The 17,311-nt window shown below is 40.6% G+C and overlaps 1 protein-coding gene across 3 annotated transcripts in view; it reads left to right on the top strand.

The window, feature by feature from the left end:
• The window catches only part of Smg6 (SMG6 nonsense mediated mRNA decay factor), a 227,107-nt gene that overhangs the window by 50,484 nt on the left and 159,312 nt on the right, over positions 1-17,311 (top strand). For all 3 annotated transcript variants that reach the window (XM_076869133.1, XM_076869134.1, XM_076869132.1), the window contains 2 exons: positions 5,143-5,204; positions 12,341-12,486. In XM_076869133.1, the coding sequence (XP_076725248.1) occupies positions 5,143-5,204; positions 12,341-12,486 (208 nt within the window). The remainder of the gene's footprint in view (positions 1-5,142; positions 5,205-12,340; positions 12,487-17,311) is intronic.

The following is a 17,311-nucleotide window of genomic DNA, read 5'->3' as shown; positions in this document are numbered from 1 at the left end:
TTCCTCACTTTATCATTTCCTCACTTCTCTTCTCACCCAGAGATAGTTCCTGTCTAAAGAATAGTGATAGCAAGGAAGTCACTGTACCTCCTAACATCTTCATAGTTGGTAGGCCTTGTCCTAGATTTGGAACATAAATGGGAGCTGGCAAGTCGGTATGTTATTTATCTTCTTGGAATATAGACTTTTTGGCATGAGGGACCCTGTCTTGTTAGACTAGGGGCCACAGGGATGAGGGTTGCAAGTAGATAGCCAGTATACTCACATCCTGTACCATCCTATGATCTCAGGCTTTAGAAAGGCTGATGAATGGGCTTTGATTGACTATTGTGAAAATCTTTGACATTTTACTAACAGATACTTCTGAAATGTGGTCTCCACCTATGTTGTAACAAATCTAAAAGGACATATTCTGCTTTTTAAAACACAGTACATACCTGTAATCCCAGCAATTTGGGAGGTTGAGGCAGGAGGATTGCAAGTTCAAAGCCAGCTCAACAACTTGTCAAAGTCTTAAGCAACTCAGTGAGACCCTGTCTCTAAATAAAATCCAAAATGGGTGGGGGATGTGGCTCAGTGGTTGAGTTCCCCTGGGTTCAATCCCCAGCACCAAACAACAACAACAACAACAAAACAACCCACAACAAAATTGGATTATTTTTTAAAATATTTGGTATATGTGGATCATATAGATTCCTTTTTTTTTTTTTTTTTTTTTAAAGCTACCAGGGCTTGAGCTTAATCACTGAGCTACACCCCCAGCCTGTGTTTTTTTGTTTTTTGTTTTTTGTTTTTTAAAGGGCTGGGGCTCTGGCTCAGTGGTAGCGCACTTGCCTGGTATGTGTGAGGCACTGGGTTCAATTCTCAGCACCACATATAAATAAATTTTAAAAAATAAAGGTCTATCAACAACTAAAAATATATATATATATATATATATATATATATATATATTCAAAAAGAAAGGCCGCCTCTCTGGGCTTTGAAACCAGTGAGAATATGGAACACTTCACAAATTTGCATGTCATTCTTGAGCAGAGGCTAATCATTCCAGTTTTAGTATGTGCTGCTGAAGGGAGCACTCTAAAACATTTTAAAAATGAACCTTTGGAATTCTTTTTAATACTGAGCACTCATATGGTCCTTAAAATGATTCATTTTTCAGAAATTTTATTTTCTACACAACTTTGTAGAAGCAGGAACAACTATTTAAAGGTTGAAATTGGGCATATTTCAGAATCCCCTTCTGTTGTGTTGTATTGATGCTGCTGAGCAGCTTTTTTTCTCCTTCCTTGCTCTAAGGTTCACAAAATACTTAGATGTAACATTTGGGGGAATTATTTCCAGGGCTTGTATAAAGCATTTACTCCTCAAAATGCTGCAGTTTGTATTATTTTATTTATCCTTTCAATCTGAGTTAGGTAGTGTCCACGGTAAAAATTCCATTTTATAGTTGAGGAGCAGTCCAAAACGTGTTATTCATAGTCCAACAGTGAGTGACAGGATGGACTTTATTCCAGAGACCTACCCATCCACCAACTGCCATTAATTTCTCTCTGGTTAAACTCTGGAGTCTGCAGTGAACTGGTTTTGTACTTGAGCTAAGCAGCCTAGAGCCCTTAAATGATTCCAGCACACTTAAAGGGGTATACCCAAGAAGCCTTTGTAGTGAATAGTATTTAAATGTGTAAGGGAGACTTCGAGACAGATAGTCTCACATTTCTTTCTCCATCTGAATGAGACCATCTTATGTTTTAACATAACATAGGTGTATGTTAAAAATTAAAAAAGTTTCAGAAATGGAAGTATCTGTGTGATGTGTTAAAGAGGGAGAAAATTTAGACTAAGGCTTTGCTGACTGGACTTGGTATCATTTTAGAGTTCTCCAAAGGTTCTGTGTCAGTGCTAGCTGACTTCATGGTGTCAAGGTATGAATATTGTTTAGGGCTCATTTCAATCAATGTGTAACAAATGAATCTCCCTCTGTATAATATGCCTTCCCTCTAGGAGGCATCTCTGCCTTTAGTTTCCTTGTAATTCGAATGTTAGGATGACAACAGAGAGGAACTATGTTTATGGTGGTAGATACTTTCAGACTAAAGTAGTTCTTTTTAACAAGGTCAGGAGAAAAATGTGTGTGTGCTTATTAAAAGTTCCCTGTAGTTCCCTTCACTCCCACTAGTTGAAAAATGATGCATTGAAAACTACTTTTTAGGCCTGTAATCCCTGTAACTCTGGAGGCTGAGGCAGGAGGATCATGAATTTGAGGCCAGCCTCAACAATTTAGCAAGACCCTGTCTCAAAATAAAAAACTAGAAGGGCTGGTGGGACTGGGGTTGTGGCTAGTGTTAGAGTGCTTGCCTAGCACACGTGAGGTACTGGGTTTGAACCTCAGCACCACATAAAAATGAAATAAAGATATTGTGTCCACCTACAACTAAAAAATAAATATTAAAAAAAAATCGGGGGCTGGGAATGTTGCTCAGGGGTAAAGTGCCCCTGGATTCAGTCCCTAGTATCAGAAAAAACGAACAAACACAAAAAAACCCCACTTTTTACTGTATACAGTTAAAATATGATATTGGCAAATATGAATTCAGGTTATTAGGTGGGCTTCATCTACTGCCCTAAGGGAAGGATCTTTGGGAAGTGTAGATAGACCCATGATGTTCTCAAAACCTCTTGGGGCCTTTGGTCTTGGTGTTATGCTTGGATAAGGAGGATTAGTGTCATTTTGATTCTGCCAAATTACCTTTTACATGTGAATATCATGAATTTTTAAAGATTCTTCCTGGTTATGAATTAGTTAACCAGTATTTGATGGACAGCTGTGGAAGTTTAGATAGAGAAGATATATTTCTATCTTTTAAAAAAATTTTTATTTATTTATTTTTATATGGTGCTAAGGATTGAACCCAATGCCTCACATGTGTGAGGCAGGCGCTTAACCACTGAGCTGCAGCCCCAGCCCCTATTTTTATCTTTTTATTTCAAATAATTTCATCCCTACAGAAAAGTTGTAAGAATAATATAATACAAAGAACTCTCACATATTCTTCTCTCAAATTTCTCTAGTTGTCACATTTGACCTCTTGCTTTATTTGTTTATAGAAGGTCAGGCTTGCTCTGTAGCTGTTCCTTACCTTTCCCTTCTGTTAAAGGAAGCAGTGTCCCTGGCTCTCACTCACTTGCTGTAAGGACAGTTATCTTCGAAAAAGTGTCCTGAGCTTTTTAACTACATAAGTCAATGTTCGATCTAGAATAGCCAATTAATATAATTCACTTAAGGCAAAGATAGAGACTGAAGTTTGTATGCTGTTATTTTCTCTTTTCGCAATAGTGGGGATTGAACTTGGGACCTTGCGCGTGCTAGGCAAGTACTCTATCACTGAATTATGTCCCCAACCCTGTATGCTAATTTTGATGTTGAAGTCATTGGTAAAGTGAGAATTTACCCCTTTCCCTACACCAACCTTCCATCTGAAAGAAGGAATAAACTAGAAGTGTTTTCCCTTTGGGGCAGATGATTCAGGGCTACTGGATTATTTCTTACCCTGTTAAAATTACCCTCTTGTGATCAAGATTCTAGACCTTCTTGTCTGACTGAAAGATCTTTTTTTTTTTTTTTTTTTTTTTAAGAGAGAGAGAGAGAGAGAGAGAGAGAGAGAGAGAGAGAGAGGGAGAGAATTTTAATATTTATTTTTTAGTTTTCAGCGGACACAACATCCTTGTTTTGTATGTGGTGCTGAGGATCGAACCCGGGCCGCACGCATGCTAGGCGAGCGCGCTGTGCTTGAGCCACATCCCCAGCCCTGACTGAAAGATCTTAAGCATATTGCTTCTGTGAGACCAGGGAAGGTGATAGTGAGATTGGGTCTTTAGGTCATCTCTAGAGTTGAACTGAAAATTTCACCCTTTCCTTTGTTTTGCCCAGATGGAACTGTTGGCTTTAGAAACAGATTTTTCTAGAACCTTGAACAAGATATAAAGGCTGATGGGCCACAAGTGGCTGGCAAATTGTGTTTTTGACTTGCTTAATGTTTAACTTTTTTTTTTTTTTTCCTAGTAGCCAATATTTATTTATTAGTGCTGTACTGGGAATTAGACCCGGGGCACTTTATCACTGAGCTAGATCCTCAGCCCTTACCTTATTTTATTTTAAGATAGAGTCTCTCTAAGTTGCTGAGGCTGGCTTTGAACTTGCTATCCTCCTGCCTTGGCATCCAAAGTAACTGGAAATACAGGTATGCACTGCCATGCCTAGCAGTAGCCAATATTTAAAAGCCAGAGGATTTTAGCTGGGTGTGTGGTGACACATGTTGCCTCCAGCAGTTCAGGAGGTTGAGGCAGGAGGATCTCAAGTTCAAAGCCATCCTTGGCAACTCAGTAGCTTAGCAAGACTGTGTCTCAAAATAAAAAGAGGGGGGTACTGGGGATGTGAATCAGTGATTAAGTGCCCCTGGGTTCATTCTCTGGAATGTAATGTATGTACATACATATATACATAAATGCCAGAGGATTTTATATAAAAACAGATTCCCGTTTCCAGCTAGAACTGGAGAGTAATAGCCCTAGGTCACTACTTTCCTATCAGCCTACTTTATTCCTGGCCTCTGTAGACACTTGGATTTTCAGCTCTAGACCCTAGAACTTAAACTTCAGTTTTAAAAGCTGGTGATATACGATTTGATGATTATCCTTGGTTATCAAAGACAAGTTCTGCTTTCCTGGATAGGTAGAAAAATATCTCATAGATAAGATCAGGGCTTTCTCCAGAATCATCCAGAACAAAATCTCTATTCCTCTCAGTCTCATGTTCATCCTTAAGGGAGCCAGAATGGCTTCTGGATCCAAGAGAGTTCCAGGCATCTTCATTGCTTCATTCCCTGCACACAGGTACCACTGCCAGCAGAGGGAGCTATCCACTTACTGAGTCTACTTTTGTCTTGGCGCAGCTGAGCGACAGCTGTTGGGCATGTGCCCTGGGTCTGTGTGAGAGTTTGGGCATGTCCTTTTGGTTCCCATCCCCATTGCCCACCCCTTAGGCCCTGGCCAGGTTATTGTGTCACTGGGGACTCTGTTCAGTAACAGGAAACTGGGAAAAGTTTAATTGTTTTCTCCTCTCTCTTTTTTCCCATGCAGCTGAACAAAAGGTTCATCCTCAGTTTTCTCCATGCCCATGGGAAGCTGTTTACCCGGATTGGGTAAGTGTGCAGGATGTTTATTTTATTTTCCTACATTACAAGTCATTTTGGAATTTAATATTGTTAGCAACTAGACTGTGTTTGTAACTGAGGGCACAGGGTGTGAATTCTTAGAGGCCTCCACCTTCTCTTGCCTTCATTCTCTCCTGCTGTGCTCATGAAGTTTAGGAAATATTACTCTCCGTCTTTCCATCTCTTCTTTCTGTACCTTTACCAAACTCCTCTTTTAAGGACAGTTTTTTTCCCAGCCCCCTTTCTAGTCCTCCTAGGGTTCTCTTTCCACTGCCTTCTGGCTCAGTCTCTAGTGAGCTCCTTGAGGCAGTCATGCTTCTTCATCCATGGGTGCAACTGCCAGGGGTCCTTCTTGGGAAGAAACTCTCCACTAATTTTCCTTCAAAGACAGTAGGAACATTTTCTTCCTCCATGTCCTTCTGACCCACACCCCTTGCTTCTGTGCTACATTTCCTGTACCATATTGATGATCTCAGTAAATACCAAGACTGTTCTATGGTTTTACCATCCACCATGGATTTACTCTAAGTCTCAGGGAAGGTAGTCTGTGCAAAACCCTATTACTTCATATTTTATTTTCCTAAAGTGATCCTAAAGCCTGACTAAATGCCTTCATATCAAAGCAGATGTATGCTAAATATCTCTTTGGTGTAGGTCCTTTCTGGGTACAAAACAGTGAAGAGAGGGAGAAGTGGCCGTGCTCCCAGATAGGATTTTAATATTTTCTGAGCTAGAGGTTTTATTGTAAGGTATTCTTTGAGGTGACTAATTTTAGATTATAAATCCTCCAGTTATTATAAGTATTTCCCTTTTACTTTCTGTCATAAACTTGCAAGTTTATCTGTAATGCTCTAAGTTTCCTTAGTGGAAATAGGAGCTGTGTCAGTTTCTATAAACTTTTGTATTTAACTCTTTGAGAAGCTGAAAAGCTTTGTTCTACTTGAAGAAATACTGCCCCATGGATGGTTCACTAGAACGTGAGTTTAGCACATATTCATTTGGCATCAGCCTGGGCAGAAGTTATAGTAATGGTCATTGCAAGGATAGTTTTAATTTTGAAATGATTAAGTTCTAAATAACTCACTTAGGAAAAATTAACTGGGTGCATCAGTAGTTCCCCCATCTCTAACTCACCCCAGCCACCAATGTAAGCTCTACTGTGGCAGGTGTTTTTGTTTAGCACTGTTGTATCCTGAATACCTGGCACATATAGTAGGCACTCAGTTAATATTTGTTGTGTGAATGAATGAGTCTTTATAAGAAATGGATGGATTATGAAAAACCAGAGAAGGATCTGGTATTCTAACAGGTGACCCAAGCTTATCATTAGCGATTAATATAAAGATGCAGTTATGTGGTAGATAAGCCGATATCATTGTCATCTTATAAAATAACACATCACAGCAAGAAATTTTATTGTGTTACACTTAACAATTGATGGTGTTGTTACTCCTTATCTCTTGATCTTCTATATATTTAATCAGATTTTTAATTAGACCTTTATTCCCTCTTTCAGTACTTTGTTTTGGGTCCTAGGGATTGAACTCAAGAGCACTCGACCCACTGAGCCACATCCCCAGCCCTATTTTGTATTTTATTTAGAGACAGGGTCTCACTGAGTTGCTTAGCGCCTCGTTTTTGCTGAGGATGGCTTTGAATTTGCGATTCTCCTGCCTTCGCCTCCTGAGCTGCTGGGATTACAGGTGTGCGCCCCCGCGCCCAACTCAAAATTCTTATATTTAAACACAGATATTCTGGAAGAAATTAGGGACAGTAATGATTGAAATGCTGGAAAATGAGATTTGGGAAGAAAAATTAATCTTAAAACACTAAGGCAAGTAGCTGGGGATGTAGCTCAGTGATAGAGCACTTTCCTAGCGTGTTCAAGGCTCTTGGTTCAATCCCCAGTGCTGAGAAACAAAAACAAAACACAAAGGTTTAAAAAACAAAAATAGAGGCAGTTGTAAGGTACCCTAACTGTGTTTAAAAGTAAAAGACTCATAACCAGATAGCCTTGATTTTTATGGGATGACAGTAAGAGAAATAGGCTTTTGGTGCAGCTGGAGAGATATGGGTTATGTGTAAGAACATTTCACAGAGGGAAGATGTTTGAGAATTTCCTTCCCCGGAGACCTTTAAAAAGGAATAGATTATCTCATTTGTCTGTGGCAGTTTACTGTGGTTCAGATTATTTAGGAACTCTTCCATTCCTGCATATAACATTCTGTTGTCAAAAGAGAAAGTCAGTTCAGTTTCACTTTTATAAAAGATGAGTTATGGTAGTTTTCAGTGAGGAAAGTATATATCAATTCTGGGCATACTTCAGACCCTTGAAGAATATTCCACTTAGGCTGTCTTGTGGGAAAAAGAGAATTGAGCTGCAAATTTATTCAGGAAGGCAAAAATAGCAATGACATTTCTATTGTTAAAAAAGAAAAGTATAGAAGTCTGTAAGACTACAACAGCAGTGATCCCAAGCCACATTCAACATCATGGACTGTTGCCTAATTACTAAGAAGATGTGAAATGTGGGAGGCGTGAAAACGAATTAAGACTGAGGAGATTGTAATAGGGAGCAGCTGAAGGCAGCGCTGTTGCTTCAAAGCGGTTCCTCTAGTTTTGGTATTCTCTATGCTTGGTGATCCATGGTGCATCAGTATATAAATGAATGCCTACTGTGTGCCAAAACAAGTCTGCTTACTCTTAGTATCAGCTGACAAGAGGCTGATAACTTCAATGAGATAAAATATCAAAAAGAGTTTTTTACCACTCACTAGTTACAAGACCTCAAGAGTAGAAAATAAGTCAAACCTGAGACCTTCAGTTTCTTTATCAGTGGTTTAAATAGATGATCTCTGAGGTCCCTTCTAGTTCTTATTTCTGTAGCACTGTGTGTTTTCGCTCATTTCCACCCTGTTACCCAACTTAGTTTTTGTTTGTTTGTTTATTTTGCTCCTGGGTTGCTCTTGCTTTGTTTAGTGTTAAAAAAAAAAATGAGAAATTGATTGAGAAAAGTTAGGAAGCCTGATTTTTTTTTTTCTGTAGAGAATATTGTTTAGCCCAGCTGTGTTCCTGAGTATCTGAGGGGTTGGGTCCTGTGTGGTTAGTCATTGTCTGAGTCACTCTGGAGTCTGGGTTCCCATTGTGTCTGAAAGATTGGTTTCTTAAAACTGCCATTCAAATGAGACAAGGTGTCTCTAGAGATCACTTCACAAGCCAGTCACTTAAGTCAGTGAAATGCATGTCCTGAAAATGATCATATCTTCTAAGCTTTTAAAGAACAGGGATGGAGTCTTCATGGACTCAGAAAGAGGAATTGTTCAGGATTCCAGGTGGCTCCTGCTAGATGCTTTCCTGGTGAGAGGTAAATCAGACCTATACTTGGCCTCCACTGAAAGAGAGTGGGAACCTGGCAGCCTCTGGGCTCTTGATTTGTGACAAATGGAATAATTTTGCTTCCCATTATTGCTTTGGTTAAAGTTACCACTTTGGCTTTTACTTTCTTGCCTGGTCATGCTATTTGCACAGCTTCAAGCTCTTTGGAATTCAAAGACTGATATATTTATTTTGGACTTTGAATTTTTTAAAATGTAATGTTTGTATCTTATTTTTTTAAATTTTTTTTTAGTTGTAGATGAACACAGTACCTTTATTTTCTTTATTTATTTTATGTGGTGCTAAGGATCAAACCCAGTGTCTCGCATGTGCAAGGCAAGCGCTATACCACTGAGCTACAACCCCAGACCTCTTAATTTATTTTTAAAACTAACAAATGTTTTTAAACACAAAAGTAAGAGCTGTTCATTGTTGGGGAATTTTTTTCCCCTTATTATACAGTTTATACTGTAAAATATCTAGAAAACATAGCAAAAAGAAGAAATAAAAATTACTCATACTCTTACTACCCATATATGACTATCCATTTTTAACCTTTGGTATGTATTTCTTGGGTCTTTTTTTCTGTGTATCATAGATACACAATTATGTACTTTTTTCATATTTATTTTTTAGTTGTAGTTGGAAACAGTACCTTTATTTTATTTACTTATTGTTACATGGTGCTGAGGATCGAACCCAGCGTCCCACATGTGCTAGGTGAACGCTTTTACCACTGAGCCACAACCCCAGCCCTTAAGTTGTTTTCTAAATATTATTTTCATTAACTGTATGTTGAAGTTTTCCCCACATGCTTAAAAATGTAATGCATCTTTTTAAAATTTTGTTGTTTAGCTGTTTTTAGTTGGACACAATACCTTTATTTTATTTTTATGTGGTGCTGAGGATCAAACCTGCACGTGCCAGGCGAGTGCTCTACTGCTGAGCCAAAACCCCAGCCCCTATAATGCACCTTTTAAAAAATAATAGTCAATGTGTGGATATGCAACACTGTTATTGTTGGGCATTTTAGGTTGCTTCCAAGTTTTTACTACCATAAATGACCATGTTGTGATGCTTTCTCTTCTTCATTGCTGCTGATGCAGTTTTTTCTTCTTCTTGGTTTAAATTTTATAATTATTACTTAAGTAATATTTATAAATTATTATAAAAATATAACATGACAACTAAGGCTAAGATTTCTTTCAATACAGCCCTAATTCTGTGCTACCAAAGAGATAAAACTTGACATTAGGTTATGTATTATTCAGGACCTTCTAACTACATTTACTTACTTAGATATATGTTCATGAAAACATGTAATTTTATTTTTGGGGTTTTTCCAAACAAAAATTATGTATTTCTCAATTATTTGGGGTAAAGCAAAGATTATTTCTCAAAGAGAAAGGCATAAACTACTTACAGGTAGTATGAGGCCAAAATCAGATAGGATTTTAGTTGCAAAACTGGGAACCAGAAGTCTCATTATTGAGCTCTGAGATGGAGACTTGTGTCTTTGTTTCCTTCTTTGATTGCTTAACAAGGCTGATTTTGTCTAGATCCGTCTTCCTTCATATCTCACATGTGACATTACTCTAACCTACATCCTTATGCATTTGTTTTTTTCTTTTGTTTTAAACCTGTTGTACCTGGTCAGAAGGAAAGAAGAGAGGATTTAAAAAAAAAAAAAATGTGGACATTTGACCTGCACTCGTTTGAGACTTTAGTCTGACCCCGGGAGTGTTAATGAATCTGTTTCAATTCCCATCCCAGGGAAGAGGCTTCCTCAGACATGGCTTCAGCTTCGAAGCAAGACTGTCCCACGTGACTCTTCTGTCGTTCTGTGCTGGCTCTCTACTGCCTTTCAACACGGAGACACATGGGTCTGAAACTTGCCCAGTGTGGCTGCTTTTCAAGTAGAGTGAACTCTGATCTTCTCGTAATGAGAAGTGCTAGCCCCCCTCCCCACCTCCAACCAGAAAGAGTGCTGCACAGTGTCAGGATTTAAAATGAAACCTTTGTTATAGCCCATGGGGAAAAATGGATCCAATCCAGCCCCAAACATATCACTCTCAGCCATTCCAAATCTACCAAGAGTTTTAGCGGCTCTGAAACTTTTTAGAGAGAAATAAGTTTTGTTTTGCTTTATTTTGAGGGGGGCACTTGAAATGGTATGTGGGGGAGAAAAGCAAATGCATGGTGTGTTTTGTGCCAATGGAAATGAGGACAGCTCAGCAGAGAAGGGAACTGGAATGTAAACTGTAATTGACCCATAGCTGTGGCATGACTTCTGGGCACCAGAGGGTCAGCAATAGGAGTTGCCATCCAAGGGCAAGGAATGAAGGTTGCCAAGATTCAAGAAAGCTCTGGGTTTTCTAATCTGGGGAGGGTACTACTACTCAAGAGGGAAAGGTCCAAGGTTGGGGTGAAACTAGCAGCACCTTTCTCTGGGACTTGTTTTGTGTCTTTTGTGAAGGATTCCCTTCCCTGTGGCTTTCCAGAAGCTATTTATTAATCTAGCCTGGAGCTGTTCCCCACCCCACCCCTCTGTACCACAAGCAGTTTGTTTGGTGGTGGTGGTAGGGTGAGCGTGGATAAAAGATACTTTGCTGACCACGGATTGTTCAGTATTGCCCTAAGGCCCATATGCCTTGTTTCTTTCTCGCTAGCACCAAGTTTGAGTTTGCTTTTTATTTTGGAGGACTTCAGCTGTGGTTTGTTCCTGTTGCCAGAGGAGCTCTAGGCATGCACCACTGTTTAGGATCCAGTGGCCACATTTGGCAAGCAGTGGTTTGAATGACCTCTCCTTAGGAGCCCTAGGTCACAGGCTAGATTTCTGCCTCTCTGCATTACAGGCTCTTCCTGTATTGGGAGTGGCAGTTGGCCAGGGCATTATATTTCCACTGGCCTGAAAACATACAGACCCTGATGAGCAGAGGCTTGTAAGAGGGAGGAGGATGGCAACACAGGAAGGGCTGAAATAGATCATTAGAGCCCTAGGTCTAGGGGCTCTTCAAGGGGAAATTTGGGATCTTAGGTAGGGCAATTAGTATGATAGTACCTAAGGAGACAACAGCAGAACTCTTTTTTTCTTTTTTGGTGCCAGGGATTAAACTCAGGGGCACTCAACCACTGAGCCACATGCCATATCCCTAGCCCTTTTTTAGTATTTTATTTAGACAAGGTCTCACTGAGTTGCTTAGATCCTTGCTAAGTTGCTGAGGCTGAGTTTAAACTTGTGATCCTCCAGCTTCAGCCTCACAAGCATGTGCCACCATGCCCTTCTATGTGATTTCTTGAAGTAAATCCTTACGTAAAGAATCTTTAGCTTTGTGTGACTCTTATAGAATAAAGTTTTTATACCAGAGAGTTTGGGGGATACATAGGTGTTTGTTAGAGCTTAAAGGAAATTTGTTCACAATTTAGAAAAACTCATTGTTTCAGAAAGAAACTTTTATGTCAGCTTGAATTCAGTTCTTGCCAGGGGTTAGGAAATAGCATACCAAAGCATAATAACTCATAGCAATTTACCCAAGAATTGAGTTGGTTCCATCTCCAAACCCTGAACACTTTATTCTTTTTTCTTAAAATCTGTTCAGAGTTGCAGGATACCAGGAAGTTTTGTGAAAGTACCAAAAAAAAAAAAAAAAAAATCCTAGGCATTAATTGTTGGCTCCCAGGGGATGAGGGGTGGTCTCTCCAAGTGCTGTTGGGGATGAACCTCACTTTTGGGCTCCCTGTATTTGCAGGATGGAGACATTCCCTGCAGTGGCTGAGAAGGTCCTCAAGGAGTTCCAAGTGTTGCTACAACATAGCCCATCTCCTATTGGAAGTACCCGCATGCTGCAACTTATGACCATCAACATGTTTGCTGTACATAACTCTCAGTTGAAAGGTAAGGAACACCCAGTTACTTCATCTAGACAGTCTAGCTTCTTTCCTATGCTACTTTATCCCTACCCTTGCCCCTGCCAAAAACAGATTCTCTGCCCCTACCCCTCAGTTGCCTTTCAGATCTTTAGTTTACTCTCCAAAATCAATAAGACTCTCTAGTGCTTGGGTGGGATAGGAGGAGGGAATCATGGGTGTAGAGCTTAATTTGCAATCCCAGAGATGCTGTTGCACATCTGGCTATGCTAAAGGCAGCAGCAAGGCCTCTTGGAGGCTGCAGACCCAGAGCCTCCCCCAGGGGAGAGGCATTGCTGAAATGTTTCATTGCAGAGACCATACGCTTGGCAGGGATTGGGAATAGCTGTTTCTGGACGCATGTACCCTGTTTGTTCAATATGGAAAAGTCTAGTTCCCTATGGGATATCCCTTGTGGGATCCTGCCAGAGAATAAGAACAGAGAATTGATGAGCTTTGGTGACTCAAATCTGGAAGCACAAAAACTGCCAGACCCAGAATTTGGCTAGTATACTGATGTGCATTCTGAAGTGCTTTTCTGAACACTTTTTGGGGTTTTTTTGATAGAGATTGGGGGAGGGGAGGAAGGAGGGGCAGATTGGTTGGGTTTTTAAATGTTCTGATGACCAGGTCACAGTTGAAGGATATTACCAGGATCCCTTCCTTTCCTTCCACCTCACTTAGGTAAGGATGATGTGGTTTGACTTGATGGAAGTATGCAATGTGGGGTGACATTATTTTGTGTGTTTCTTTGCAGCATTTGATTCATGCTGCCAAGGAATAATTTCAGAGCATGGACAGAGTATTTGGTCTCAGGGCTAGAAGGTTATTATCTGAAATGCCAGGAAGTGGAAATCGCCCCATGGAGACTCTATTGTAAAGTAGATCTGGTGTTTCTGGACAAAGTGCTGCTGGCTTTCTTGTTACATCTTTTCTCAGAGCTTTTTCTTGTCCTGAACTTGATTTATTTCCCTTTCCATTTGTATTAAGGGTATTCTCAACTTTCTGATGGTGGGGAATTTCTTCTCTGATGAGTGAGCATGCCACACTTCCCCTGGAAACAGGGGTTTTTTTGGGGGTCTCGGCAAGGTCCTGAGCTAGTCTGCCTGGGTTTTTAATCACTTCTGAATCCCAGAGGACTTTGTCCTCTCAGGCTGCCTGCTACAGTATTTAGAATTCCCCACAGAAAATATGATGCAGAAGCTTAGGAGCCTTTTGAACTTGGCTAATTATTCCTGAGACAGCTATTTGTTTAAATGGTGAGGAAGCATGGTGTCCTGAGGAGCAGTGCTGGTTTCCAGGATGAAGGAAATAAAGTTTCTAAAGTGCTGTCCTGGTGAGGTTATGAAATCCAAAGGGGAGGGAGATTGTGCTACCAAGACAGAAACTCACTGGACTCTGATGAGAGGCCTCCTGAGGTGCCTTCCTATGCAGTTTCCTCTCTCCTACCAAAACAACCCATCAAGTTCTACCTGTCACTTGCTGCTGCCGAGATTATTGTTTAGCATCAAATGACCTGCAGCCTCTATAGATAGGAATGTGAAGGAACTGCAGCCCTTGCCTATGGAGCAAAGGTTTTTAGTAGTTTTTGCTCCATGGAAAGGAATACTTAGGCCTTTTCATGGGTCACCAGTGAGTCCTTTTCTTGTAGCTGTTTTTAATTAAAAGTAAAGAAAATACAGGTAGAAGGAAGGTGAATACAAAAAAAGAAACAGGTGGTTCCTCTATTTAAGGCCAGGGTACTTTTCTTAGACTATCTCCTGATTGGTCATAAGGAGGACCCTTTAGCTAGGAATGACATGTTAAAAAGCCTATTCTTGTGACCTGAGTCTTTATTCCTGTCCTTGCTGGACTCTTACCTCTAAAGGCAGGAGGAGCCTGAGTTGAGGTGGTCAGAGTCTCCAAGGGTGTTTCAGGAAAAATAGCCCAGGCCACAGGATATAACACTCAGCTAGGACACACAGCTCTGTGGACATGCTGCCAAGTACCCGGTGTGCAGCTGAGGCAGCCGTCCAGACCCCACTGTGTGGGCTGCCATTGGGAGAGGGGTGAGCAGAGCACTCAGCAGGGCTGGTTGGTGGGAAGATGCACTTTTCCATTTCCCAGCACATGAGTCATCTTCTCTGGGCCCCTGTGTTGTGCTTGCACGGACAGTGGCAAGAAGGGGGTGTTGTGGCTGAGTAGCAGCATCTGTGCCGGGGGTGGAGAGGGAAGGGGGTTGGGGAGAGGGTAGAGATTTAAATCCTTCACTAATCAGCAGCAGTTTGAATCACATTTTTATGAGTAAGGAAGTGATAAATCTGCTCTGTGTGTTCAGCCCCCAAGTCCCGTCAGCCAGTGCCCTTCTAAAGGCCAGTCTGCATGCTATCAAAGTCGCCACCCAGCCATGGTCCCTGGCTATCTGAAACCAGGAAGCAAGACCTGATGCTTCCTGGCCCTCCCAGGTGCTTGGGGTCTGTGGTGATTTGGCAGTCACTACAAGTTACAGAACATCTGGGCCATCATTTTTCTTTCTATTTCTTCTTGGACGTATCCTTTTGGGTGGGTGTTTGCATATGTCAGTTCCTGGACTCTGTGCAGGAGAGCATTCCAGCCTGAAGCAGAGGTGATCTTTTGGCCTACAAGAAAGTCCAGATCCTTTCAATCTGTGCCTGAGCCTTCCCCATAGATGTGGAGTCAGGAATATGATTTGGAGAGCAACAGAGAAGTCCTTAACTTTAAAAAGTTTGTCCTCCTAATGACTTTAATGCTTTCATGAATCATTCTTTTTTTTTTTTAATTATTCAGTGGCACCCTTCTATAGTTATTTCTTTCCACAATATCAGTAGTCCAGAGATAGAAATCATATTGTTATTAATACATTAGAGTGATTACTTTTCACTTATGCTTTCCTTGTGAACATAAAGCTGTGTAAAAGTCTTAGATGCTGCAGAAGGCAAAATGGATCAAAAAGTTAGGTGGTAGGGAGAGAATGGCATCTTTCTCCTTTTCCTAGGTTATGGTCTTGGAGCCAGCCCTGTTTGTGGAGACAGAAGTTGTGAGGTCAGATTCTCCTCTTTTCCCATTCATTTGGGGGAAATGGGTTATTTTATATCATTTAGCCAACTAAGCTTTCAGGTCTCAGTAGTGATCTTCACACTCAAGGATTCGGGAATATTGATGAGAAGACCTTTATTCCTTTGAGATAGTTTGTGACAGAAAAATTTGAGGGATAGGACAAGGGATGTTTGGGATCCCCAGCATGGGGCCTGATATTTATTAGGCATTCAGTATTTGTTGAATGCATGGATGAGGAAGCTCACAGCTGTGGAAAAGCCAGCTCTAGTAAGCAGTGTGTTCCTTTATTTGGCCAGTGTCCAAGGTTGGTGGTGAGATAGGTGGTTCCCAGGGTGATGTCACGATTGGTAATCTCTCCAAGGCATCTCTACCCTGAAGGGAGAAAGGGCCTTCTCCATGTTCCTCAGTATTTAACACTTCAGTAGCCATCTGATTGACTGATGTGATGCTGGAGGGTAAACTGGTTGATCTAAACCACAAGCACTCCAAGAATTTTAATTTTTTAAAAATTCCGTAATTTGAGGAAATAAAACTCTAGTTTCTTGAAGAGGAATAATTGAAGCAACATTTGTGGTGTAGGGCATCACTGAAACTCCGTTGCATCCCCCATCTGTGCCCAATTTGCTCCAATCTGGCTTCCTCCTCTTTTTCTCTTCCCCTTTTAGTCTCTCTCTTTAAAAAAAAAAAAAAAAAAAAAAGTTTTTATAATTTCTGGAATCAAAACCATCTCAGGCATACTGTTTTATTTTACTGTATTATTGGATTATACTTCCTATAAATCATTGGATGTTACTCATTGACCACCACTGGAATTAACTTCTCTTTTCTGTGCCCTTGGCCTCTTCTTTTTCCTCTTCTACCAGTTCAGAGTATGTCTCCATTTAAGCCTTGCAGAAAAGCCTTAGTAGCAGCAAGAGGGCACCCAAGAGATAGTTCTTGTGTGTGTCCTTGGTATTGCCTGCTCTGAGGGAACATTTGGGGGGCCAGAATTGAGGTAGAGTTTGACTAGCTTTTCTTTCATGATCATTTATGCTTGCTTTTTGTGGTATTTGTAATCCTGAATTGCAGGACATAGACGGTGTGCCGCGTGTTTCAGTATGATAGACAGCTGTAGCTGTTTACATGAGCCTGATAGAGCTTTAACCCATAGGTGCGAAATTCTACATGCCATTGTTATGAATGGGAGGTGATTCTAGTTGATAAATTTTGTTCACAGCCAGAATTTGTTGTCCAGCCTACAATAACCTTGGAGACCTCACAGAAAAGCAGTTTGCTCCCTTGTGGCAATTCACTTCTGTCTGAGTTTCTTACCAAAGCAGAATGTATGAAGTGCTTAATCCTCTGCTTGTCAGAACAGTTGTACAGGAAATCCACCTTTCATAAGGGGTTAGGCTTGAGGTTAGCTGTGTAAACTGTCCTTGTCGTTGCTCCTTCTGTGTCTCTTTCTCCACAAGGATCCATAAGTAGATTTTTCCTGGTATTCAGTGCTACCTTGGCCCACATTTTTAGGACTCCACAGGTAAATTAATAGAGCTGGTGTGGCCAATGAATTTTGTGAGAAACAGATTCAAGGTCAGAATAAGTTAGACTTTGGAAAGCAGGCCAGACTGTCCCTATGAGTGAGAGAGAACTGCCCACAGGCTGCTTAGCATAGACTTCTTTTCTTCTGTAATGAACCATGGTTCTAGAGGTGGTTCCCTGGAAAAGAAAAAAAAAGTGTAAAAAGTGACCTACCTATCTTTCTAATTTTTTAGTTC

This window comes from Callospermophilus lateralis, chromosome 11 (genome assembly GCF_048772815.1).
Source record: "Callospermophilus lateralis isolate mCalLat2 chromosome 11, mCalLat2.hap1, whole genome shotgun sequence".
In the NCBI taxonomy this organism is placed as follows: Eukaryota; Metazoa; Chordata; class Mammalia; order Rodentia; family Sciuridae; genus Callospermophilus; species Callospermophilus lateralis.
Note: the sequence above shows the minus strand (reverse complement) of the source record. Positions and strands in the feature narration are given on the sequence as shown.